The sequence below is a fragment of the Fistularia commersonii genome, chromosome 7 (assembly GCF_037954325.1).
Source record: "Fistularia commersonii isolate RoL2024-O1a breed Wild chromosome 7, RoL_Fcom_v1.0, whole genome shotgun sequence".
Lineage (NCBI taxonomy): Eukaryota > Metazoa > Chordata > Actinopteri > Syngnathiformes > Fistulariidae > Fistularia > Fistularia commersonii.
The window spans coordinates 4,058,849-4,085,526 of record NC_141290.1 but is presented as its reverse complement, the minus strand read 5'-3'; the positions used below and the strand labels follow the sequence as shown (position 1 = coordinate 4,085,526).

Below are 26,678 nucleotides of genomic sequence, written 5' to 3'. Positions count from 1 at the left end.
GGAGTTTGGTTGGTGGTACTCCATCCAAAAGCAAGAAATGGAGGGAAAAGTCGTCGTTTTAAAAGGACCGACGTTCCGGCGGCTTAACAAAGATCATAAGATGACTGAAAACCAGATATTAAAGATCTCTGGAGTTGTTATATTTGCATTCTGACAATATTTAAACACGCAGAGTCTGTAATCTGAACTTTTTGTTTTATCGGGATGCAAAGCAGCAAACCCGCCGCCCACCGATAAACCCATGTGTGTGTAAAAGCCGTCTATCTGCAGCTGTGTGTGCACCGAGATTAAGCCGGAGTCTGGGTTCAGCATGTCCCCGTCTCCAAATAACCCTTTTTTTTTCCAGCCGGATGAGCGACGTGACCATCAAAACCAGGCTAGGAGAAGGTGAGAATAGGCCACCTGTCGCACCGCCATTATAAGCGTATGGCGTGCGCACACACGATGATACGCTAAACGGACCCTCGGTGAAGATGATGGGCCCCTGGCTGCTGCTGGTGCTCGTGGCCGCCGCCGCGTGTGAGAAGGTCTTCACCGGGTGAGCTCTGGTTTTTATTCGGTTCGCCGCGAAACGTCTCGGGCTCGTGCCGGATTTCCTTTTAGCAAGACGTGGAATGTTTGCGGATGCTAACCGTGCGGTGTGAAAGCACAATATTAAAATGAAGAATCGAGGTTTTTAATCGTCGTTGCGTGGCCACTGTGAAATTTTGCAATATAAAAATAAATTATAAAAATATTATAAATTATAAATGAAAAATAAATAGACAGACAAGTTATTTATATAGTTATCTACATGATGAGGATGTCATGAAAGGTGATATGAATATGACCGAGCAACATTGATTGATATTAATATCAACATGAATAAACATATTAGTGAACTTTGTTGGACTTGGTATATCTGGTGTTATTTTGATTTAATTCATCAATTCATTCATTTGTTCTTTCTCTGCACTGCTGATGGGATCCAGCGTGGACCAATCACAGGGCTCCTTATTGTGACATGCAACCATTCATCCTCTCATTCACACCTGATGCAACTACTGTCATTTCTGGAATATAAGCCGCGGCTTAAACGATGACACAGCTACATTATAGATTTTTTTTCGGGCTTCATTTTCCAAAAATATTTAACATCGTCACATCAACGATGACACTGACACCACAGAACGTGCACGTGTTGTTACACAAGTGACATTGAGAGCGACAACGAAAGCAAGGCTGTTTAATTCCGACACTGAAGAAGACGACTGTAATTTTTTAATTTTTTTAAAAAGCGTTGTGACAGGCACTGTTCAGAAAATGAAGCATTTGCGGTACGTATTTAATTAAAATTAACTGAATTAACTGTTTCAGTTAACTGAATTAACTGAAAAATTAATTTAAATGGTTTGTGTAACATCTTTCTGTGTAAATATCTCCTGTTACAAATGGACCCTTGCAGCTCCTAGAGAAGTGGGACCTCTATTTGTAATTTTTTTTATTGCTTTTTCAAATTTAGTGTGTGCGGCTTATATTTATGTGCATTATTACAGTTCTAGTTGCATAGATACAACCATTCACCCCGTCATTCACATCATGTAGAGACACATTTACAGTGACATGCAACCATTCACCCTGTCATCCTGTCACATGTAGACGTACAATTCATCCTCTCATTCACATGTCATATAGAGACATATTCATCCTCTCATTCATTAGTTATATAGACACAACATTCACCCTCTCATTTTGTCGTATAGTTATTGAAATTCAAAAAAAAAAAAACTGTTATGCCTATCGACTTGCTTTTTTTTTAAATCACCGCGCTATTATATAAAAAAAGAAAAAAAAAATGCTTCCCTCACCCATCGGACTGAAATAAAATTATTTTCATTTTAGTAACGTGCGACAAAAGGCCCCGGCCGTTAGCGTACGAGGGCTATTTGCTCTGAGAAAGTGAATCCTGACAAGCGGAAGCTACGATCCCAGGGGATCGGGGGTCAATAACCATTACAGAGTCACAACCGTATTGGCAATTTGGCGGTGTTACCGTCCTCGCGCCATCGATAACCGATGGGTTTAATCTTCCTGAACGAGAGCGTCATCTGAGATTTGTGTTTTATGCTCGCAGAGAAAAAGTCATCAGGGTCGATGTCGCGTCGGAGGAGAAGCTCCAGCTCCTGCAGGCTCTGGAGGCCCAGCAGGAGTGGGAAGTAAGCGAAAACACACTTTAACAACTGCTTTTGGAGAGCATTTCTGCCGGAGTGAAGAACAAAACAAAAAAAAATTGGGTCTTCAAATCTCTCCCAGGCATCATTTTGTCTTCATTTGCAGAATCTTCGAGTGGCTTGTTATTATATTCCAATTCCAACAACATAAATCATTCCTAGTTCATCAATAAGTCGGTTAGCATTAGCTCCTATTAAGGCTGATGCTAATTAGCGCTAATAGGAGCTAATCTGACGCTAAATAGGAGCTAATCTGATGCTTCACTGTTTTTTTTTTTTCGTTTTTTCTTTTTATTTCATCATCTCCTATCCAACCCCCAGCTGGACTTCTGGCGCAGCCCCGTCTCCATCGGGACTCCCGTGGACATCCGGGTTCCCCGCTCCAGCCACAGCGCCGTGGAGGAGTTCCTCCATTTCCACGGCATCCCCTTCTCCGTCATGATCGACAACCTTCAGGTTCGTACGGACGAGCGCCGTCGTCCTCGCGCGCTGCCGTCCCCCCCCGCCGGCGGGCCTGCTCGCCACCGGGTCTCCCTGGGTTAATTTTGTGTCTCTCCGTTCCACAGGAGCTTCTGGACAAGGAGAAGGCGGAGATGATGGAGAGCCGCGCCGGCCTGCCGGGAACCAGGAGGTTCAACTTTGGAGCTTATCACACCCTGGACTCAGTAGGCTGCTAGCCAGACAACACCTGCACACAGCATCAATATATATGATTCATTATTTATTATTTTTATATATTTTTTAGATATTTTTTGAAACAGGATCTGACGTATGTGAATATATATATCTATATACATATCATTTGAATTTTATAAGTATACAAATATATATAAATAAAATATAAATATAGTAGCTTTCATTCTTATGGAAACAGGATGTCCAGGATCCTATATATATGTGTGTATATATATATATATGTGTTTTGTACATATATATAAATTATTCACACAGTAGCTTCAGTGCCTATATATGTATGTATCTATTTTTCATAAAAATGCATCTCAAAGTGCATTTTTAGCACACATAAAAAAGTGCATAAATGATTTACACAGCATCTCCAGTATCTCATATATATGGGATTTTTTTGATAAATGTATATATATGTATATATATATGTAAACACATTCACATATATATTGTATATATCTACATTTTTATATCATTTTTAAACAGGATTCTCAAAAGTACATTTTCAGTATATATACATTTACACGGCATCTTATATATATCTTTTATATACATGTATATATTTATAATTTATTAAATGTGCATATATATATATGTACATATGTACATATATGTACATATATGTACATATGTACATATGTACATGTGTGTGTGTACATATGTACATATGTATGTGTATGTGTATATATATATATTTCATTGTTGACATTTTTATAAAAATCTACACTTTTTTAAAAGTGCACTTTGGGGTAAATTGAGGGTCTGAATAAAAATCTGATCCAGATGTTAGCCACAGAGTTGCGAGGTATATATTGGGTTTGGCACAAAAAAAAAGAAAAAAAAAGAAAAGAAAAGGAGAAAAAACATGTTTTCTGTTTTTTCATTATTTATTCAAAGCTCTTTTAATAATTTTACAAAACCTGAAATAATAAGAAAAACATGCTAGAAAGTTCAGCTGCATAAAGAACGATTTAAGTCAGCAAGACTTAAAATCAACACATATAGAAAGAAAGAAAAAAAGAAAAAAAAATTACTGGACTGAGCAGATTGATATTGTGTGTGTGTGTGTGTGTGTGTGTGTGTGTGTGTGTGCGTGTGTGTGTCAGATCTACAACTGGATGGACACCCTGGTGGCTCAGCATCCCAAGCTGGTTAGCAAGGAGTCCATTGGCAGGTCCTACGAGAACAGACCCATGTATGTGCTCAAGGTAGGCGGAGGTCGATATCGATCATACGTGTGTGTGTGTAAGTGTTTAGTGTGTGTGTGAGTGTGCATATCCTGGCATGTATCACAATCATTCATATTTCAATTTACAAACGTGATCCACCTTGAAACATCTGCTCATTGCAAATTGCAAAAAAGCTCAATTAAATTAACTTATTTTCTCTTTCAATTCTTTTAAGTGATGGAAATGTTGTAAACCTTCAAAACTCTTTTATGGGAAGAAGAAGGAAAAAAAGGAGATTTTTTTTTTTTAAATCACATGTCATTTTTGACAGTATCTTTTCTTTTTAATATATTTAATATATTTTTTTGAATGCCTTTTAATTCAGATGCAATTGTCACGATTTTGTGTTCAGTTCAGCACCGGAGGCCACAACCGTCCCGCCATCTGGATTGACACCGGCATCCACGCCAGGGAATGGGTTTCCCAGGCAACCGGGGTCTGGACAGCCAACAAGGTGCAGCTTCGACCGCTCACCGAATTACACATCATCAAACATTCACGTCGTTCTTTTTATTTTATTTTATTTTACATTGTGAGCAGAGGGATAAATAAGACAAAAGAGTCCGGGGTAAATCCTGGAGTAAAACATACATTCTTGTTGTTTTCAAGCACAGATTCAAATGGATTTTCCCTAAACGGGATGAATTTTAATACAAACGTTGCAAGAAATGGTGCAGATTTGATGTGCTTTTTGTTTTTTAATTGCGGGAATCACAGTTTTTCCTCCATCGTGAATGCTTAGCTCGGGTCGGTGTTTGACCGTCTCCACGTTTCCCCGTTCAGATCGCCTCCGACTACGGCCGGGACGCATCACTGACCTCCCTCCTCAACACCATGGACATTTACATGCTGATCCTGGCCAACCCCGACGGCTACGTGTTCTCACACACCTCCGTACGTCCGCCGCCCAACAATGGCGCATATTTGTTGCTTTTTGCCACACGAGAAGGTTATCTATTGCCTCTTGGTGGACGGAGCAGGAATTACACATGCGGGGTTTCACTGTCAACCTGCAGGGCAGTTTATACAAATGCGTAAGCAAATATTTATGTATTTATTTTTCTATTTTTTTATTTGTTTTTGTTTAAGGGGAACATTCTTAGCACAGTGTCTTAGTCACACTGTACTCTATAATTAACATTTATTTTGGAATCTATCTATCTATTTATCTCTCTCTCTCTCTCCATAATTAAATTACCACTAAAAATGCATGGATCTATTGTTATTACAAAAACTTTAGAAAATTGGGAAAAATGTAAAAAAAATAAAATAAAAAAACATGAAAAAAATCATAAATTTATATTTATAACCAAAAAAAAAAGAGAAAAATACATAAAAAGAATGATTGGGAAAATAGGAAAAATAATCAACAGAAAGTGCATACATTTATAATTATAACCAAAAAAAGAGAAAAATACCTAAAAAGAATTATGGGGAAAATAGGGAAAAAAATCAGTTAAAAAATGCATTAATTTATAATTATAACCAAAAAAATAGAGAAAAATCCATAAAAACAATTATTAGGAAAACAGTAAAAATAATCAGTTAAAAAATGCATACATTTATGATTATAACCGAAAAATAGAGAAAAATCCATAAAAAGCATTATTGGGAAAATAGTAAAAATAAACTGTTAAAAATGCATTCATTTATAATTATAACCAAAAAAAGAAAAGTATATGAAAAGAATAATTGGGAAAATAGAGAAAAAATTAAATAAAAAATGTGTACATAATTATAACAAATAAACAATAGAAAAATACATGAAAAAAGATGTTGTGGCAAAAAAAATGTCCTTGAACAAAATGTATGTTTTTATAATGATAACAAACAGCGATACAAAATACATGAAAAGAAAAATGTAGGAAACAGTAAGAAGGGAAAAAAAAGATAAAAAAATGCATAGATTTATAATTATATCAAAGATCAATTGAAAAATACATGAAAAAAATTATTGGTAAAATGGTAAAAAATGCCAACTTGAAATCTTTAAATCTGGAAGAAATGACCAGAATAATAACAGATGCAAAACTAACCATTTTGTCCTTTTTTTGGGGGGGGGGGGGCGACACTTTTGTAAACTCGCCAATCCGTAAAATCCAAGGATACAATGAACTTGCATAGCATTTCCCGACGTCTAACCGCCTCGTCTGATCCGCAGAACCGGATGTGGCGTAAGACTCGCTCCAGGGTGCCCGGGTCCGTGTGCCGAGGCGTCGACCCCAACAGGAACTGGAATGCAGGCTTTGGTGGTCAGTAGGCGCGCCGGAAGCTTCTCCCTCACTTTGTAGATTCTCACAGAAAATGACGATCGGTTTTATTTTATCTTAGAGAAAATTTGGAGGGGAGATGATTAGTTGCAGCAACCGCTGAAGGGAATATTTGTTTGTTTACGAATACAAAATCTGACAGCAGAACCACGGGAGGTATTAAATGTGTGATTTCTTATTCAGGATCTCATTCAGCACACTTCAAACTGTCTACATTCAGGCAGTGATAAAAGTCCGGAGGGGGATTGAGAGTTTTAGTAATTTCTTGGAGATTTTTTATTTATTCATTAAACCTTTTTTTTTAATTCCAGGAAATAGGGCAAACATCACACAGGGACTCATGAACCCCTCCCTATCAAACCACTATGAACTGCATCCGTGTTGAGAATAATCACAGACTTTTAACGCATATTATATCATATGACGCCCACTATTTGCACAAAAGTGTATCTACTGATCGAGCAAAGTCATAACAATTTTAATCTGGTTCAGAAGCGCTTTGCATGTTATCACATTTGTATAAATCCTCTAAAAAATCTTAATAAATAGAAAAAAACAATCAGGAGAAAATAATAATACTAATAATCAAAATAAAAAACAAATAAATAGCTATGATAATAATAATGTTGTCACATTTGTATAAATCCTCTAAAAAATCTTAATAAATAGAAAAAAACAATCAGGAGAAAATAATAATACTAATAATCAAAATAAAAAACAAATAAATAGCTATGATAATAATAATGTTGTCACATTTGTATAAATCCTCTAAAAAATCTGAATAAAAAGAAAAAACAATCAGGAGAAAATAATAATACTAATAATCAAAATAAAAAAACAAATAAATAATTATAATAATAATAATGTTGTCACATTTGTATAAATCCTCTAAAAAATCTTAATAAAAAGAAAAAAACAATCAGGAGAAAATAATAATACTAATAATCAAAATAAAAAACAAATAAATAGCTATGATAATAATAATGTTGTCACATTTGTATAAATCCTCTAAAAAAATCTTAATAAAAAAAAAAAAATCAGGAGAAAATAATAATACTAATAATCAAAATAAAAAAAGAAAATAAATAATTATGATAATAATAATGTTCTGTTCGAGAGTTGCGGCATAACTTCAAAATAAAAGCAGAGATGAAAATATACAGAAAAATATTCTTTAAATATAACCAAAATACTGCGTGTTTTTACTTCCAACCCCTCCGCCCTCCAGGTCCTGGCGCCAGCACAAACCCCTGCTCCGATTCCTACCACGGCCCCTCGGCCCACTCGGAGATCGAGGTGAAGAACGTGGTGGACCTGATCAAGAGCCACGGGAACTTCAAGGCCTTCATCTCCGTTCACGCCTACTCCCAGCTGCTGATGTACCCTTACGGCTACTCCTGCAAAGACGTGGCCGACCAGCCGGAGCTGGTGAGGAGTGCGACTGTGTCCAGCTGCGCGATGCCCCCGTCAAATAGGAGTAAACAAGAAGAAGGAGAAATCGCTAAACAATCTGCAAAGTTTATATTTGAGTAGCCGATGAGACGTGACCCGAAAGCCGACGGGAAGAATGAAAAATCAAGAGAAAAATAGCTGATTACCTAACAATATGCGAGAAAAGATGCGACTGAAAAGCTAAATCAGGAAGCTGACCTTTCCTTTGTTTGGTCTTGATTAGTTTTCTGTTTATTCAATCATTGTCGTGAACCAGATGCGTCCTCCTAACGTGCTATATTTGCTTTTTTGGGGGGGTAAAAGTAAAAAAAAAACTTTTACTTCAACTTGTAATTGTTGTTCTGTCACGCCCGCCCTCCTGCAGGACTCTGTTGGCAAGGCTGCAGTCCAGAAGCTTACCTCCCTCCACGGCACCAGGTACAAGGTTGGAAGCATCTGCAAAATCATATGTGAGTACACAACTTTTCTACAATACCAGGATTTTAAACTTGGATCATTGACGGCGAAGTTGAACCGAGAACTGCGTGGTTTTAAAAAACGAAAGTCAAAGTGCGATTTATTGTCAATTTCTTCCACACGTGTGAGACTCACAGAGGAATCCACAATACGTTTCTCCCTATTTCAAGGTGACAGAAGAAAAATGCACATTTCCTCACAAAACTAGGTAAAAAATAAAGTGCAGAGCAGATTAGAACATTTATCAAAAATAATAAATAAATCATTGAAATGTTAAATAAACACATGAATAAAATGGCAGCAGAGGTTTTTTGTATAGGTTACGTCACACAAAATCCGTTTTATTTTGAGCTCTTTTTCAGAGTTATGATTAAAATAAAGTGCATTGCAATGCCAACATTTAAATCCGAAACAGTACTTCAGGTCCAGAAGGATGGCGGTGGAAAATGTAATCGGTCCTTCAAGATTGTTCTAGAATGATCCCATTTCATTCATTCACTCACTCACTTATTCATCCGCTCACTCACTCACCCATAGGTGTTGCTGCTGAAAGCATTGTTGTACGCTGCTAGTTGCCACTGTTGCACAGTTATACTGTTTATATATTGTTTATATTCTTTATTTTATTTCTTGTCTGTCATTTTTTTCTGATATTTATATATCATACAACTTGAACAATATTAAATACCACTGCATTCTACCTTTACTGCACTTTCCACTTTCTGCTGGGTGAATTGAAATTTCCCCACTGTGGGATGATTTAAGGAATATTCTTTTCTCTTCTATTTAAGCGAAGTAAACAAATGCAAGGGTTATTTCATCTCAGGTTGACATTTGAAGAAGTTCCCCCAAGGTGATGAATACGAAGAACAAAAACCTGAATAATTTAGTGATTTTAAAATTGTGTGGGGAAGTCTGGAGTGGCAGAGAAGTGTTAGACTGGGGCAGGACTTGTATGTCAACTGTGAGACAGTGGTGGGATGTGTTGCAGGTGTGACAGAGAAGTTTAAGGTGGGGGTGGGACACCATCGGGGACCAGCTCTGTGGACCTTTTTGTTTGCACTGGTGATGGACAGGCTGACAGATGAGGTTAGACGGGAATCTCCATGGGCCAAGAGCACGGAGCAGGTAGAGGAAAATCTAGAAAGTTGGAGGAATGCTCTGGAAAGGAGAGGAATGAAGGTTAGCTTTAGCAAGATAGAATACATGTGTACAAATGATAGGGATCCAAGTGTAACGGTGAGGCTACAGGGTGTGGGGATAAAGAGGGCTTAGGATATTGGGGTCAATTTGGGGTCAGTCCAGAGCAATGGAGAGGGCTGAGAAGAGGTGAAGAAACTGGTTCAAGCTGGTCGGAGCAAGTGGAGAAAAGTGTCAGGGGTGATGTGTAGCACCAAAATGAAAGGGAAGGTGTACAAGACAGCCGTGAGACCAGCGATGCTGTATGTTTGGGGATGTTGGCATTGAAGAAAGACAGGAAGCAGAGCTGGAGGTAGCAGAGATGAGGATGTTGAAGTTTTTTTTTTTGGGAGTGACCAGGATGGATAGGATCAGGAATGATTCCCTCACAGGGACTGCACATGTTTGATGTTTCAGAGGTAAGATCAGAGAAGCCAAACTGAGATAGTTCGGTCATGTGTAGAGAAGGGATAGAGGATATCTTGGTAGAAGGATGCCGGGGTTGGAACTGCCAGGCAGGAGGCTTAGACAAAGACCAAAGAGAAGATTTATGGATTTAGTGAAAGAGGACATGAAGTTAGTTGGTGTTAGATAAGAGGATAGGGTTAGATGGAGGAGGTTGATTCGCTGTGGCAACGTCTGAAGGGAGCAGCCGAATGGAAAAGAAGATAATCCCTTCACACAGTCGGTCGTCACTAACCAAGGAGTCCGGCCTCATCTCGTCCCTCAGACCAAGCCAGCGGCGGCAGCATCGACTGGTCCTACGACCAGGGCATCAAGTACTCCTTCGCCTTCGAGCTGAGGGACACCGGACGCTACGGCTTCGTCCTGCCAGCCAACCAGATCATCCCCACCGCCTCCGAGACGTGGCTGGCCCTCAAGCATATCATGGAGTACGTCCGCGACCATCCTTACTGACGCGGCCGTCATCGTATCCCGACGTCAGCGTGACTAATAAATACAAGCGTACACTTTGTGTCCGTCTTTTTCTTTTCTTTCTTTGTGTTTACCTCAAAGTAATTAATAACGGAATCCACCTTCTACACAGTCATGCATTTACATTTAGTATCTTACCATGGTTTGTATTGAAATTATTGATAAATACAAGAATATCTGTAAATAGAAAAGCAAGATTAAATGAATGCATACATTTATAAATGTAGATATTTTCTCGACAGCCATTTTTATCTCGATTATTTTCAAGATCTCGAAACCATCGAAAGGAATGAGCCGGATCCAGCAGGCCCTGCTCCAAAACACGCGCATAAACACAAACTAAATACACCGCTGGATAGCTTTTGATTTATTGAAAATATAGAATAAGTTATACAAAATGATTGAAAAGGCTGAACTCCCTCTCCTTGCTATTTATTTATTTACAGCCCAATTTACCCACTCTCTTTACACCCCTAAGTTTTGGGCTTGTACGATAAAAACACTGTCCCGAAACTGAAAGTCGCCAATAGTGCTTCTTTTTTGAAAAAAATTTATTACATAATTTATTTTAATTTATTTATTTATACCCCAATTTACTCACTCACTTTACACCCCCAAGTGCTAGGCTAGTATTATAAAAAGACTACATCATGCCATTTTGATTTCATTTTATCTTAATTAAAAAATATATTTATAGCTAGATTAACCTCTCACTTTACACCTTAAATTCTGGGTTTATTGTATAAAAACACTGCACTGAGCTGAAAGAGTCATTAATAGCACTCCTTTTTAATAAACATTTCATTACATTTTTTATTTCATTTCATTTTTATTTATAGCCAGATCAGGCCCTCACTTTGCACTGCAAATTCTTGGCTAGTATTATAAAAACACTATACTAAACTGAAAAATAAGAATAAGAACAACTTTATTTATCCCGAAGGAAATTGTTGCAAAATAAAAAAAAGTCATTAATGGTGCTCCTTTTTGAAAAACATTTTATTATATATTTTATTTCATTTATTTATTTATTTTTATAGCAAGGCATACCCCTTACTTTACACTTTGAGTTCTCGGCTTCTATTATAAAAACATCACCAAACTGAAAAAGTCATTAATAGCAATTCTTTTTTTTTTTAACAAACAAACAATGTATTTTATATTTTATCAAAAAAAACAACATAGTAGACTTACATATTTGACAGAAATGTATAATATACAGTAGGAAGAAAGATTTGTCTTTTGTAAGATAATAAGTAGCATCAGTCTCTCACTGTTTCCCGCGCTCACTTCCTGCTTCTACAACCATTAGCATCTTCTAGAAGCCCTCCCGTTTTTTGACTTTGCACGGTTAAAACTCCGCAAAACTATGGCTTATTTAAATCTAATCGAGATCGAGAACTTCAAATCTTGGCGAGGGAGGCATATCATCGGCCCGCTGCTGCGGTTCAACTGCATAATCGGAACCAACGGCTGCGGTAAGTGGACCTTGTTAGCTATGCAAAAAAAAAAATTAAAAATGGCGCGCCAGCGCTATCTTGGCTTGCGAGCCATAGCTTAGCCTGCTAACGTGCACTTTGCTGTCACTGTCAATGCCAGAGCTAGCTTAGCCGGATAAAGCTAGGTGGGCACAATGATGACCCAATTCCTTGCCGAGTCTTAAAATGTTTGAAATATTGTATATAAGTTTGGATATATAGTTATAAATGAAGTAATGGTTAGTGTGTACATGTCTACAAACTTAACAATCGCAATATTATTCTTTTAATTGTTTTTAAACCGTAAAATTTTAAGCTAAAACTACCAAGCTAGCTAGTGTATATGTTGCTACATCCACAAGGCAAGTCCAATGTGATGGATGCGGTGGGCTTCGCCCTTGGGGAGCGGTCCTCCAGTCTCCGGGTTAAGCACCTGAAAGACCTGATCCACGGTGCCCACCTCGGCCTCCCGGTGTCCAACACCGCCCGCGTCGCCCTGCAGTACTGCAATGACAAGGACCAGGAGATCATTTTCTGTCGGAAAATCAGTGGTCAGTGTTGGTGGGATTAGCTTTACTTTTTAGCATTCAGCTAACATTCAGGCCTGGTGTTGTTTCTCAGGGGACACAACCTCTTAGGTTGGCTGCAAGAAGATAAAATTAAATAGATAAATGAATAAATAAATGAAAAGTGAGGAGTACTTTTGCACATGACAATGAATTTATAAAATATTGCACATTGTATAAAAACCTGATATGACATAACAAGACAGAATATTTTGCACATGATAATGAATTTAAGGAGCAAAGTTATTGTTTTTTTTTTTTAATTTGGTTATTCATTTTGAAGAAGTGGGTGTCCTTTCTTCTCGCAAAATAAAAAATACTTTTTGATAGTAATATATGATGAACAAGATTAAGTATCTTGTTCCTGCAAATTATGCTACAATTCTTACGCAAATCAGCAACTTGTGTATCTCCTCTGAATGAAATTATTTTGTTGCCAATTAAGTTAAATACACTTGTCGGATTTGGTAATTGGTATTTACCACATTTTTTTCATATAGTTAATCATGTTTTTTTTTTGCAAAGAGTGAAAAATGAAGACCAGGAATTTGAATATTTGTCTTTGTTTTGGAAACAGAATTAATTTAGGTTGGCTATTTCACACTTTATTGTCTTTACCTTTGCAGATATTGTGATAAATGTATATAGTGACTTATCTTTATTAACAAGAGGGCTACTTACTTCAGGCACTGAATCAGAGTATCTCGTCAACGGCGTCCATGTAACCCTCGCCAAATACACCACGGAGCTGCGGAAGATTGGCATCATGACCAAAGCTCAGAACTGTTTTGTCTTCCAGGTGAGATGATGAAGGCCAAATCGGCAGCTTGTATCTGTAGTGAGAGCCGTGATCACACATTGTGCTGGTTATCACTCAAATGAAACGGGGAGTTATTCTCATTTTTCTCCACCAGGGAGCAGTAGATTCCATTGCTTTGAAGGACCCCAAGGAGATGACCAAGATGTTTGAGCTGATCAGCCAGTCCTGGGAGTTTGCTGCAGAGTACAACAGGAAGCAAGAAGCCCTGAAGAAGGCCAAGGAGGACACGCAGTTCCACTTCAACAGGAAGAAATCTGCCACAGCAGAGAACAAACAGGTCAAACAGGACAAAGCAGAAGTGAGTGATCGAGAGACGCTCAGAACATCTGTTCTACTGTGATGTGATGCACAGACAGGTTGGGCTCTTTTTTTCATTTTTCAACCTGTGGAAGTGAATCACGGCACTGAGATGTCAGTGTCAATCTCAGTCTTGACTTGAAACAAAAACAAACACAAAAAAAAAATCCAAAATGTCAGCCCTCTTGTTCCTGGTCCGTTATATGTACACATTGCTGTTGAGGTGTGAATATTAATAACGAGAAATAATACAAAGCAAAAACAATATGAAATCCTCTTCTATGAACTGGGAGCAGCATTTTCTCGGTATTTTGGTGAAATTCAGCATTATAGCTGTTACAGAGTTAATCGTTGTAGCCCTGCTGTTTTATTTTGCGTGCTCACACTGCATCGTTCTTGAAATGACCTTTTCACCATTTCCTTTTGCAGCTGTGTGATACAACGCAGAAATGACGAAAAACTTTATTAATGGAGTATAGCTCAGAGAAACAGAAAAATAAAAAATGTACAGGTATCCTGGTTGATCAATAAATGAAAAAGCCGCAGTCTGGCAAAGAAAGATAAAAGTGAACCCAAGAGGAAGGTAAGCAGTATGATAAACTGGGCTTTTGAGGATGAGGGGAGTACAGTTATTTGAAAATCCTTAAGAAATGACATGGAAATTAAACGTGTATTTACTGAAATTCAAATTAATCAGTCATTTTTCAAATGATGATAAATGAAAAGAAAAGTCAGTGAGAAGTCTTGTAAAAAACTGAGAGACAAATTAAAAATAAACAAATACATATAATAAAATAAAATAAAATAAAACGGAAATACCCTAGAAACTAAGACCTTGCAAGAAAATGGATATTTTGGTATGTTTTGACTAAAATAGTAAGAAGAACCAACTGGTGACATCAAGAAAATTAAGATTTTGGACCTTTGAAAGCAATGCTGCTTAAAATGATTGTTTTTTGGGAATCTGAGCGAAAATTAAAAAATGCAGTGTTACAAACACATCCTTAACCTCCATATCCACAGTACGGCACTGCACAGAAGGAGTACGATGAAGAGGTGCTTTGCAGTTTGACCTTCATTAAAATGTCTGGTTGACTTGTTGTAACCACCCCCCTCCAGGCCCAGAGGTACCAGGCCCTGCTGGATGACCTTCAACAGAAACGCCTGCAGCTGACCCTGACCGAGCTCTATCACCAGGAGAGGAGCATAGCCGCCATCACCGCCAGCGTGAGAGAGAAGCAGCGGGCTGCCGCCGCTCGGGGCCAAAGCCTGGAGAACCTGGAGCAGACGATCAGAGCCCAGAAGAAGGAACACGGTCGCTTGAGCCGAGAGCAGCAGCACACGGAGAAGGAGATTAGGTACGTCCGGATTTTCTCAGACGTGAACCGGAATGGATAATTAGCATACTGAACCGCCGCCTCCGCTGATGGCGCCCCCTAGGGGCCACGAGCAACTCCTGTCCCAGTCCCAGTCCAGGTTCATCAAAGCAAAGGTCAACACGTCCCACCACGTGAAGAAGACAGAGGAGGCCCGCAGAGCCCTGAGTAGGAGTCAGAAGGTGGTAGCCCGCACAGAGGAGGAGCTGGAGGAGATGTGGCAGGAAAAGGCGGCGCTGGAGCAAGCGTGGGCGAGCTACGAGAGGCGATTCCAGGAAGAGAGATTGTCCCAGGGGATGGATATTGAGCTTGACGACAGTCAGGTGTGTGTGTGTGTGTGTGTGTGTGTGTGTGTGTGTGTGTGTGTATTTCACCCTCACAGTCCCACGCAAACATCAGTTTATTAACCCTTTATTAATACATCACCCATTGTTATTTTTAATATTAATACTATTATTAGGATTTTAATTCTTTAAATCTTTAAAGCTTAACTGTACAATACTCATTTTCATCCTTTTTAAATTAAAAAAAAACAAAACAAAAAAAAAAACGGATCAAGGGGCTTCTAATGTACTCCAGGGTAAAATGATAACATTTAATTCATGGTTTTCAGTACATTTCTGATTTCAAACGAGGAATCTTAAAACTGAAACCCGATTGTTAGAAAAGACATCACTTAAAATGTGTTTTTTTTATTGAATGAATACAAAAATTGCCAAAAAATTGAAAAGGAAAATGAGAAAAATATAAAATTTCGAATTAAAAGCAATTATAGGCGACACACCACCATTCAAAAGTGTAGCGATAGAGACCTAAGTGGCAGAGTTGTTAGATTGTCGATGAAAAATGGAATGCAATTCGTAGAAATGCAGGTGCGAATAAAGCGCATGCTTGCACGTTTGCCAAAAAAAAAGCCTGTTTTTGTGCCGACCCCTGCCGCAGTCGGAGCGATACAGGGAGCTCAAGGAGCTCGCCAAGAAGCAGGGCGCCGTCCTCAACCAGCAGGCCGAAAAGCTGCGTTGGGAGGTGAGAGCCGACGGCGAGAAGATTGCCTTGGACAAGCGCAGGAAGAAGGAAATAGAGGTATCGCTCCCCCCTCAAGATGTTTTCAAATGTTTGGTAGCGCAGCGTCGGTGGCTGGGAGTCTGTTTCTTTTACACCGTCCTGCCGTAGGCTGGTATCAGGAGCCACCGGAATCAGCTGGACAACCTCACTCAGAGGGCAGAGAAGTTGGAGGATTACATCAAGGCCTGCAGGTATGTTGTGATATCTGCGTAAACTACAAACTACAAAATAATTTTCCTTTTGGCAAACCAGAACTATAGGGCTTGTTAAACAGAGAGTTTGATGACCTTTGGTGCAGTGGAACCTTTATTTTCATTATTTGTGCCAGTAGCTCTTAACTGCAGGCATAAGAACAAACATGACTTTCCCAAAAAAGAAGTTTTAATAGCATTTGGATATCGAAGTTATATACCCTTTTTCCTCCCATCAGGGCTTCTCTCGAGGAGTACCGATCACAGGAGGAGAGCCTGAGAGCAGAGCTGCAGCAGGGCCACTTGCGCATCCAGGAGGTGAATGAGGAGCTGGGCCAGGTGCAGGAGGACCTGAGGAACGCCCGTCTGGACCACCAAGAGAGCCGGCGCCAAGTGCAGCGTAAAGAGCTGCTGGAGAAGCTGCGCAGGATGTACCCTGAATCCGTGGTATTCCATAAAAAAAAAAACCTTACAAGTTCATCAAGCTCACCTCACCAGATGTGCAGGAAGTTGTGTAAAAATCTCACAATTCAAAAAAAAAATAAAGGGAAAAAGTAGTCGTGAAAATCGTATTTTCAAAACGGATTTAAAATCTCTGATATGAAGGAAGAAAGAAAAAAAGACATAACATTAAAAAACAAAATATTCATTCAGATGAAGTTCTCACAAAATTTACAATTATCAAGCCAATACAGCTGGTCCTTGGTTTATGGTGTCGTTGGGCGTTGAGTGGTTACGATATGAGGCTTTGTTTACTGTCCCCGGTTATACACCATATTGGATTGTGCTACATTCGCTTTCTTCCAATTGTCTTTTTTTTTTTTTTTAACCTTTTTGCCCGTCTAACTTTTTGGTTTACTTGAGTTCCGACTTACGATGAAAATAGCCTCAAGTCGTGTCGTCAGAACAGAATCTGACATAAGGAGCCCCTGTACTTTATGCGTCGTAGATTCACATTTTCATGTGTCTACCCAGTACGGCCGCCTGTGCGACCTCTGCAGTCCCATCCACAAGAAGTACCAGCTGGCGGTGACCAAGGTGGTCGGCCACTACATGAAGGCCATCGTGGTGACCTCGGAAAAGGTCGCCCGCGAGTGCATCCAGTTCATGAAGGAGGAGCGAGCCGAGCCCGAGACCTTCCTGCCGATCGACTACCTGGATGTGAGTCCAGCAGATTCCAGACACCAGCCGAGGCTCGATTTCTCTCTCTTTCAGCGTGCAGAAGCGTTCACATCCGTGGGGCAACTTAATGATATGTATGGAAAATCAGCAGAAAAAAACAGTGAAATACTTATATTATATATGTGTATAACACAGTTATATTCTAGACAGGAATTATCATTGGGCAGGCTTCTCACCATCTTCTATTCCTTTCGGTTTTTCCCTTCAGGGGTCAGCCTTTTTCATTTACCCCTATTCTCCGTATCCTCCTCTCTCACACCAACTAACTTCATATCCTCTCTCACTGCGTCCATAAATCTTCTCTTTGGTCTTCCTCGAGACCTCCTGCCTGGCAGCTTCAATACCAGGATCCGTCTACCAATATATTCACTTTCCCTCCTCTGTACACGATCCAACCATCTCAGTGTGGCTTCTCTGACCTTTTCTTCAAAACATTTAACATTTGCTGTCCCTCTGATGGACTCATTCCTGATCCTATCCATCCTTGTCACTCCCAGAGAGAACCTCACTATCTCCATCTGTGCGACCTCTAGGTCTGCCTCCTGTCTTTTCGTCATTGTCACTGTGTGGTACACTTACCACCATAAGATCTGGTAAAAATATATACATAAAAGTACCATCAAAATTGGAACATAACCTTTTTTTTAAAAACACTCTTAAATGATTAAAAATCGTGCAGCCCGCCAGATTTAATTGATCAAAACATCATATTCAGCCTCTACTTGTGGCCGATTCATTATAGTTGGATTTACCCCCCGGTGATGCTGGAAGCAGAATTAATCTCTTCCCGTCAAATATCCGACATGTGATCTTCTGCCGTGTGTGCGAATGTGGCTGTCCATGTTGTCATATTGAAACAATAATTTATTCCACACCCGCTTCCCCTCGTGGCATTTGTTCCCCCCCCCGTTACGATGATCCGAAACTGATTGTCATCGGCGCCGCCGTATGCCCAGGTGCGTCCTCTGAACGAGCGTCTGCGGGAGATCGCCGGCGCCAAGCTGGTGGTGGACGTGGTGAAAGTGAGCACGTCCACCAGCGCCCTGCCGCTGAAGAGGGTGCTGCAGTTCGTTTGCGGCAACGCCCTGGTGTGCGAGACCATGATGGACGCCAGGGCCGTGGCTTTCGACATGGGCGAGCGCATCAAGGTACTCCGTGTACAAATGTCTCTACCATTCTAACTCTGGCTTGTTCGGTCTTTTCATCGCTACTTTTGAGAGAATACAGCCATTCTTTGGTTTACCACATCCTCCAATACCTGCGTTTCAGACTGTGTCGACATCTCCTGTAAATTTATGAACCAAGCCTCATTCTGTCATTCCGTGCGCGTGCGCAACATTAAAAATGGTCCATCAGCTTGTTGGCGAGTGAACGAATACATGTCACGCAGTGCTGCAAGAGGAAGCTGGCTTTGTTTACATTTGCCGGTTGTATGCCATATTGGATTGTGAAACATTAGCTTTCTTTTAGCCCTTCATTATTGATCCAAATCGTAGATTTTTTTAAATTTATATATATATATATATATATATATATATATATATATATATTTTTTTTCTATACAGTGTTTGCATGTCCTTGATTAAGATTTTACCACTGTGTTTGCATAGGTAAGTGACACAGGTACTTCTGTATAGTTTGTTAGTTCTGACTAACGGTGAAAATGGCATAACATCTTGCTGTAGCAACGGAATTCCAATGTAAGTCAGAGAGCTCCGGTAATTGTAATTTTTGAGCAATTTGCACGTCACTTAAGGATGTTTTTTTCTCTGATTTTTAATCCGGACCAGAAGCACTTTCCAGTGATTTATAGCCAGGGTATTGCCATAAAAAGTAAAGAATTGTCTAAAATTAACAGTGAACTGTGGCTGGATATCAACAGTAAACTTAGCAACTGGATTTCAGCATTTAGAAAAACGTAAAATAGAATATCAGCCGGATAATATGTATCGCATTGATAAAAAGCCCACACATGGTGGTCTTCAGACAGTATCTCTGGACGGCACACTGTTCTCAAAGTCCGGCCTCATCTCCGGAGGCTCCAGTGACCTGCGGACCAAAGCGCGCTGCTGGGAGGAGAAGGACATGACCAAGATGAAGGAACGCAAAGAGCGGCTGACGACCGAACTGAGAGTAAGTCAGAAGGGCACACGGGGCGAGACCAAGGGGTGGGAGATGAACCGAAGTCAGCGTCCTTCTTCTGCTTGGGTCATGTGACAGGATCTGATGAAGCTGAAGAGGAAGGAGTCGGACCTGAAACAGGTCCTGGCTCACGCCCAGGGAGCCCAGACCCGCCTCAAATACACCAAAACCGACCTGGACGTACTGAGGAAGAAAACCATCCCAAGATGCCAAGCGGTAGGATCGAGCCCCTTCCTCAGTCAGTTTTATGCTGTTCGACTCCCACTTCCATCATCCCTCCCCATCTCCTGCCGACGGTCCCCAGGACATCTCTCGTTTGGAGAGCGACCTGGTCAATCTGGAATCGCACATCCAGATGCAGCAGGAAAGTGTGGAGGCCAAGGACGCAGAAATGGAGACGCTCAGACTCCGGCTCAACCAGGTGCCGTCGTCGGCTCGACTCTTGCTTCTCGGTCCGGCTCTTTTTTCACTGGCTTTATTCCCTGCTGTATTTGTCACAAAATGATCACTGCTCTATCTTTACGTTCGACATTTGTTTTTACGCACGCTGACACTTTGTTTTCTCAGATGGAGGACCTGGTGTTTTCCGAGTTCTGCGTCCAGATCGGTGTGGGCAGCATCAGGGAGTACGAGCAGGGCCAGCTGAAGCAGCAGGCGGAGCACGACAACAAGAGGTGCACCCTCTTCTCATATTAATCTCTGTATGAATTTTCTTGAGTGTAGAAGTATTTGCGGCACAGATGCGATGCCAACTGGGGGCGACCTGGGGCAGAAGGTTGAGTGATCGTCCCTGGTTCATCCATGATGGGTGAAATTATTGCCTGGGGGGGGCCGGTATGACCCCCGAGGAACTTGCTTATGTTGTAGTATAAGCACTATGGTGTAGGTGCAAACACAGCACAGAGCAGGAGATATGAAGTGCAGAGAACAAACCTTCAAGAGACACCGTGGAAAAATATTTTACAGGGAGGATAAGAAAGGCGGTAAGAGACAGAGATGAAACAAACGAAATTCACTCAATAGCTATGACGAAGCGTATGTTGCTCTCGGCTTGCCTGTGACTACGGTGGGAGACGGGGAAAAACCGGTGTGTTTACAGTGTCTAAAAATGTTGGCAGCGGACAGCATGAAGCCAAATAAATTAATGCGTCACCTTAAGACTTTTCACCCCTATTACGCTGATAAGGTTTTTCAGAGAAAACGTGCTGACTATTGCCAACAATCATCCGGCTTTGTGAAAGCTACTTCAGTAAACCACTGAACACTGTTATGTTAATAAATGTTAATAAAATTATTCTTCGTTGCAAATTGATCTATATTTCTTTTTGCTTTTCTGTAATGTTATTAATGATACAATGTTGTGCAGAGGTGTACATATTACAATTTTATAGACATGATACTATTTATAGTTATGGCAGACAGTGTATGTGTGTGAGGGGGTGAAATCTTTTCTTCTTCCAGGGGGGGCATAACAGAAATAGTTGAAAAGCACTGGGTTAAATGCACGGAAGGAATTTCCACACGAGTGATTAATAAAGTATAAATTATTATTCTTACTAACTTGATTCTGCTCTTTTAATCAATGAGACTGATCCAGTTTTTAGTGAACGTACAGGTGACAGGTCATCCCGACCCGGTGCTTCCCCTTCAGGCTGGAGTTCGAGAACCAGCGCACCAGGCTGGACGCCAAGCTGCAGTACGAACAAGAGGAACTGGAAAAGCAGAAGAAGAAGCTCGGCGAGCTAAAGGAGGCCATGGAGAAGGGGGAGAGAACCGTGGCCAAGCAGAAGAAGGTAGTAATATGGATATACTCTCCTTGCGCTTCAGACTGCTGTAATGGAGTTAGCGTTAGCATTGATAGCTGTCAAATGGTCAATACCATGCTGGTAATGTCCCACTGAAGACTGTTCCACCTTCATGACTGTTAAAATCCCACGTTGACCATGAAGTTACCCTCAGTGATTCGTCATTCAGGGCCTTCGAACCCCAACTGGGAGTGTGACGGCGACAGCGTGCGCTCAAATCGTTTAACAGACCGTTAAAAAAAAAAAAACATCACCGTCGCCTCTTCCAGGATGAGGAGAAGCTGCTGGAGGCCGTCGAGGAGGTCAGGAGAAATCTGCTCCGGCTGGAGAAGCAACTCGCGACCAGGAAGAGCCAAGTAGATGCTGCCAGATCTGAGCTGGAAGAGAAAACCCACAGCCTCCGAGGGATCAATAAGTACTGATCGATAAGTGCCTTTAATAGTAGCGCTGAATTGTTATTGCCGTGTCGGACGACCGGTTGTGATGTAACTGCTGCAAGTCAATTATTGGCTCGTACGTTCTGATTATTTTAGACGTCCTGGTCCGAACAAGATGTTTTCCGGTGCAACAAATTTAACGGTTTTGCCATTTGAGGACTTAAAGGTCACAGAGAAACTATCCCGTCAGCCCCTGTTAAAACGGCAAGATTTTCTTTTGCATCAATTTCCCGCCAGAGAGTTTGTGACTCTTCAGCGGGAGGTGATGTCCGGCGAGAGCGCCCTCGAGCAGCAACGTCTGGCCAAACATAACTTGCTGCTGCACTGCAAGATCCAGGACGTACCCATCACCATGCTGTCCGGGAGCCTGGACGACATCAGCGGGGAGCAGGTAAACGATCGTGGCCGCAGACGTCGGCGTAGGAATCGTACCGTTAAAGCTAATTACTGGGGTTTTCGCAGCTGAGCGGAGATTCGGAAGGCGCCCTGACCACGATGAGCATCTACAAGATGGAGGCAAACCTCGTCATTGATTACTCTGGCCTGAACCCAGAGCTCCGAGTGAGACGCTCAGCCTCCACATCCACCATTTGCTAATCACATTCCTGCACGGTCTTACACCACGTCTGCGATATCGTCCATAAAATAAAAGTGGAGCACTGTGTGTGTGTGTGTGTGTGTGTGTGTGTGCGTGTGCGTGTGTGTGTTTAGAACATGCAGCCTGACCAGGTGCAGGCCACCTTAGCCGAACTGAGGGAGTCGGCCTCCTCCATGGTGCAGGTGCTGCATCAGACCAGCACGCCCAATCTCAAAGCTCTGGAGAAGGTCAGGGAGGTGAAGGAAAAGCTGCAAGACTTGACTGAAGGTTATTATATCATCCCGCTCTTACAACTGACACCAAAACAGTGCGAGAATCCATAATGTAACATTATGTAACATTAATGTTGGCTTCTTCGCCCGCCTTTGCTTATAAACCCATTTCAGCAATCCATATAAATGTATCTTTTAGGGTATTGTGAAATAATAGTGTGATATTATGAGACATTAGATTTTCAAAAGTTGTTTCTTTTTCTTGAAAAATGACAGTAAACAGCCCCACATGATTATTTCTCAAAAGGACGAAGGAGCTTTTCAACACAAAAGTGGAATGAATTGCTAAATTCGATATACTGATTTGGTTTCTAACTCGTATAATAACTGCAGTGATAATCGGGTAAAATAATCACGGTTTCGTCGATTGAAGTCTCCCCTCCTTGTCCCCGATCCAGCCGTCACTGCCAGCAGCAAGTTAGCCAGGAAGTGTGGCCAGGAGTTCGAGGAAGTGAAGGCGCGGCGTTTCCACCTCTTCAGCCAGTGCTTGGAACACGTGTGCATTGTCATCGACCGGATCTACAAGAGAATGTGCAGGAACAACAGCGCCCAGGTGGGAGACGCGCCGACGCTCAGCTCACACTCTCAAATTCAATCTCCGCTTTCCACCCCAGATAGCCACGGCGCTAACGCCCTGGTCTTGTCCTCGTGCCTCCTTTTACCCCAGGCCATTCTAACCGCAGAGAATCCGGACGAGCCGTACCTCGGCGGCATCAACTACAACTGCGTCGCTCCGGGGAAGCGCTTCATGTCCATGGACAACCTCTCTGGCGGAGAGAAGGCCATCGCCGCCCTGGCCCTGATTTTCGCCATCCACAGGTTACACTGCACTACACTTGGAACTATGAAGGAAACTGTCAGTCTTATCGACAATTGTGGCGCTGTGTTCTCAAGGAATCGTACGAGCCCAGGATAAAAATTAAATACTTTTCTTTCATTCTCCGTGTTGCACCTGCCCATCATTTAGATCAGGAGTGGCCAATTCATTTTTACAAGGCCATATGAGAAACCCTGAACATGGTTGGAGGGCTGAACCAACCATAACAGAAAAGCAACACACTTGTATCACATGAATGTTCTCATTGACCTCACGAGGCCAGACAGGTTTTTTATTCTGTAATCCTGGTAAAAGTCACAAAAAAACATCCTCCACAAACCCAATTTAAAATCTGTATGTCCTTTCCAAAGCCAAAAAAAAAAAAATCATGGTTGTAAATTTAACCTAGAATGTCTCATAAGAAACCTAAAAAAAAACAACAATCAGTATCTTCAGAAGTTTTGAACATAAAGAAAAGTTGACAGCATCCAAGAAACACTGGTTTTCCTTGAAGCCGGTACATCAGCACTTCCTGCCTTTTAATGTTTATCTTTAATCCAAATTTTCCCCTCCCTTCATAATTTAAATATATTTTGTCTGACTGGTGTTTTATCATGTCGACTTCGCCTCTGGTTATTATGGGTTGTCGTCGTGTCTCCCTCAGTTTCCGACCTGCTCCGTTCCTCATCCTGGACGAGGTGGACGCAGCCCTGGACAACTCGAACATCGGCAAGGTGTGTGTGTGTGGCTGTGTGTGTGTGTGTGTGTGTGTGTTTGTTTGTGTGTGTGTGTGTGTGTGTGTGTGTTATGATGGTCTCGTGTCATGGGCTAATTTTAGAATAGGTTTTTCATTTTAGCAATACTTGGCTTCTTCAATAAATTCACATTTCATTGATTGATTTTTATTCTTCCTGCCCAAATCACAGGAAAATGGCACAAACGGCAAAATCCTTTTTTTTTTAAATAAGCTTTACAAGAAATGATCAAATGCAGCCTCAGGGCAGTACTGGCTAGTGTCTACCCAAGCCAGCCTCGGGGGACACGGAGCACTGTTTCGCTGAGCCGGTCCCAAGCCCGGATAAATGCAGAGGGTTGCGTCAGGAAGGGCATAAAACTTTTGCCAAAACCAAACATGCGAATCAGCGATAACAACCAGATCATACTGGATCGGGAGAGGTTGATCTGGAAAGGAGAGGAATGAAAGTTAGTCGCAGCAAGACAGAATATATGTGTTTGAATGAGAGGAACTCGGGGGGAACGATGAGGCCACAGGGAGTGGAGATCAAGAAACTGGAGAATTTCATGTACTTGGAGTCAACCGTCCAGAGCAACGGAGTGTGGAAAAGAGGTGAAGAGACGGGCTCAAGCAGGTTGGAATGGGTGGAGAACAGTGTCAGGGGTACTATGTGATAGAGGACTATCAGCCAGAATGAAAGGAAAGGTGTGCAAGACAGTGGAGAGACCAGTGATGCTGTATGGACTAGAAACAGTGACATTGATGAAAAGACAGCAGGCAGAACTAGAGGTTGCAGAGATGAGGATGTTGAGGTTCTCTTTGGGAGTGACCAGGATGGATAGGATCAGGAATGAGTCTATCAGAGGAACAGCACATGTTAGATGTTTTGGAGAGAAGGTCGGAGAAGCCAGACTGAGATGGTTCGGTCATTTACAGAGGAGGGAGAGTGAATATATTGGTAGACGGATGCAAGAGGTCTCGAGGAAGACCAAAGAGAAGATTTATGGATGTAGTGAGAGAGGATATAAAGGTAGTTGGGGTGAGAGAGGAGAATATGGAGAAAAGGGTTAGATGGAGAAAGTTGATTCGCTGTGGCAACCCCTGAAGGGAAAAGCCAAAAGAAGAAGATAACAAGAAATGATCAAGGAGAGTGAAATTACCCCAAGAATGAACTTTTTTTTTGAAAATCAGTAAGAAATAAATTGAATATTTGGAGGAAAACAAATGTGAAAATCAGCAAGAAGTAATCTGAAAATGAGAGGGAAAGAAAGCCATAATTAGAGAAGAATAATCTTGACATAAAATAGAAATGATCTGAAAATGACTCGGAAATTAAACAAAAATGAAAAGGAAAGTACCTGGGGAACAGTTGCCTTGAAGGAAAAAAGAAGATTAGCATGAAATCAACTGAAATGGAGTTAATAACAAAGAGTTGTTCACTTTTTTTTTTCATTTATTCTTCCACCCAGGTGACCAGTTTCCTGAGAGAGGAGTCCAGGCGGAACATGCAGATCATCGTTATCTCCCTGAAGGAGGAGTTTTTCTCGCAGGCGGATGCTTTGCTGGGGATTTACTCAGATGTAACAAGGCCCCCTTAAGAAAATATTGAATGTGCCCCCCCCCCCCACTTGTTTGCTCACCCCCTTGTTCCTTTATCCGCAGTTTAACGACTGCATGTTCAGCAACATCCTGACCCTCGACCTCCGGCCCTACCCTCTGGCTGAAGAGGACGCCGCAAGATCCACAGCCAGGGTGTCCTGAGGCGGCAGAAGGCCCGGTGTGATACGTACACTGTCGAGTTACGACGTCGTACCAAGCTGTTTAACGTTAGAGGTAACAATTCAGTTTAGCTTTTATTGTCCACCAGGATTTGCGATCCCGTGTTCGGGAATCAACATTTGTTCCAGAATTTGTTGAGGGAACAGCGACAGAGAGGTTCCGTTTCATGTTTTCTCCCTTTTTGTCGAGGATTTTCACGCTCCATCCATTCAGTCTAGATCTCATATTTATTCACTGTTGTGTTGGATTTTCACATGGTGTGGATATTCACTTTCTATCCATTCAGTCTAGGTTTCATACTTGTTCACTGTTGTGTTGGATTTTCATGTGCGGATTTTCACGCTCCACCCATTCACTCTACATTTCATACTTATTCACTGTTGTGTTGGATTTTCCCACTCCATCCATTCAGTCTAGATATCATATTTGTTCACTCTTGTGTTGGATTTTCATGTTGTGCTGGATTTTCACGCTCCATTCATTCAGTCTAGATATCATATTTGTTCACTGTTGTGCTCTGCCTGCTTTGTTCATTAAATCTTCAGGATTTTAAAGGCCTTCCATGTGCGTGCACTTCCTGAGGGCTTTGCTCAGCCTCACGGAGGCGCCATTGATCCGCAAACCTTCAGACTATTTCCCCTCAGACGCCCATAAACCCTAAAAAGTCCATAACAATTTTACAGCGAGCAATGCTTGCT

At 41.3% G+C, this 26,678-nt stretch overlaps 2 protein-coding genes across 2 annotated transcripts; both read left to right on the top strand.

The window, feature by feature from the left end:
* Positions 1–462: 462 nt before the first annotated feature.
* cpa4 (carboxypeptidase A4) lies at positions 463–10,447 on the top strand. Its single transcript, XM_086149231.1, has 11 exons — positions 463–538; positions 2,114–2,195; positions 2,532–2,666; positions 2,777–2,875; positions 4,004–4,105; positions 4,479–4,580; positions 4,910–5,020; positions 6,288–6,378; positions 7,625–7,824; positions 8,213–8,297; positions 10,214–10,447. Exons 1-11 carry the CDS (start codon positions 474–476, stop codon positions 10,399–10,401), a joined length of 1,260 nt encoding a protein of 419 aa, XP_086005357.1. The 5' UTR covers positions 463–473; the 3' UTR covers positions 10,402–10,447.
* Positions 10,448–11,788: 1,341 nt separating this feature from the next.
* smc1b (structural maintenance of chromosomes 1B) lies at positions 11,789–26,654 on the top strand. Its single transcript, XM_086149220.1, has 25 exons — positions 11,789–11,897; positions 12,260–12,448; positions 13,150–13,262; positions 13,378–13,581; positions 14,700–14,938; positions 15,021–15,279; positions 15,899–16,039; positions 16,130–16,212; positions 16,452–16,661; positions 17,148–17,373; positions 18,351–18,542; positions 19,381–19,527; positions 19,615–19,752; positions 19,841–19,957; positions 20,104–20,210; positions 21,188–21,329; positions 21,611–21,756; positions 22,016–22,169; positions 22,241–22,339; positions 22,490–22,643; positions 23,047–23,201; positions 23,316–23,467; positions 24,130–24,199; positions 25,671–25,781; positions 25,864–26,654. Exons 1-25 carry the CDS (start codon positions 11,789–11,791, stop codon positions 25,960–25,962), a joined length of 3,756 nt encoding a protein of 1,251 aa, XP_086005346.1. The 3' UTR covers positions 25,963–26,654.
* The last annotated feature ends 24 nt before the right edge of the window (positions 26,655–26,678 follow it).

Coding starts and splice junctions, on each gene's coding strand:
- cpa4 (XM_086149231.1), top strand. CDS start 474: ATGATGGGCCCCTGGCTGCTGCTGGTGCTCGTGGCCGCCGCCGCGTGT. Junction 2,876..4,003: donor CTTATCACACCCTGGACTCA/GTAGGCTGCTAG, acceptor TGTGTGTGTCAG/ATCTACAACTGGATGGACAC. Junction 4,581..4,909: donor GGGTCTGGACAGCCAACAAG/GTGCAGCTTCGA, acceptor TTCCCCGTTCAG/ATCGCCTCCGACTACGGCCG.
- smc1b (XM_086149220.1), top strand. CDS start 11,789: ATGGCTTATTTAAATCTAATCGAGATCGAGAACTTCAAATCTTGGCGA. Junction 19,528..19,614: donor GGCTGACGACCGAACTGAGA/GTAAGTCAGAAG, acceptor GTCATGTGACAG/GATCTGATGAAGCTGAAGAG. Junction 21,757..22,015: donor AGCCTCCGAGGGATCAATAA/GTACTGATCGAT, acceptor ATTTCCCGCCAG/AGAGTTTGTGACTCTTCAGC.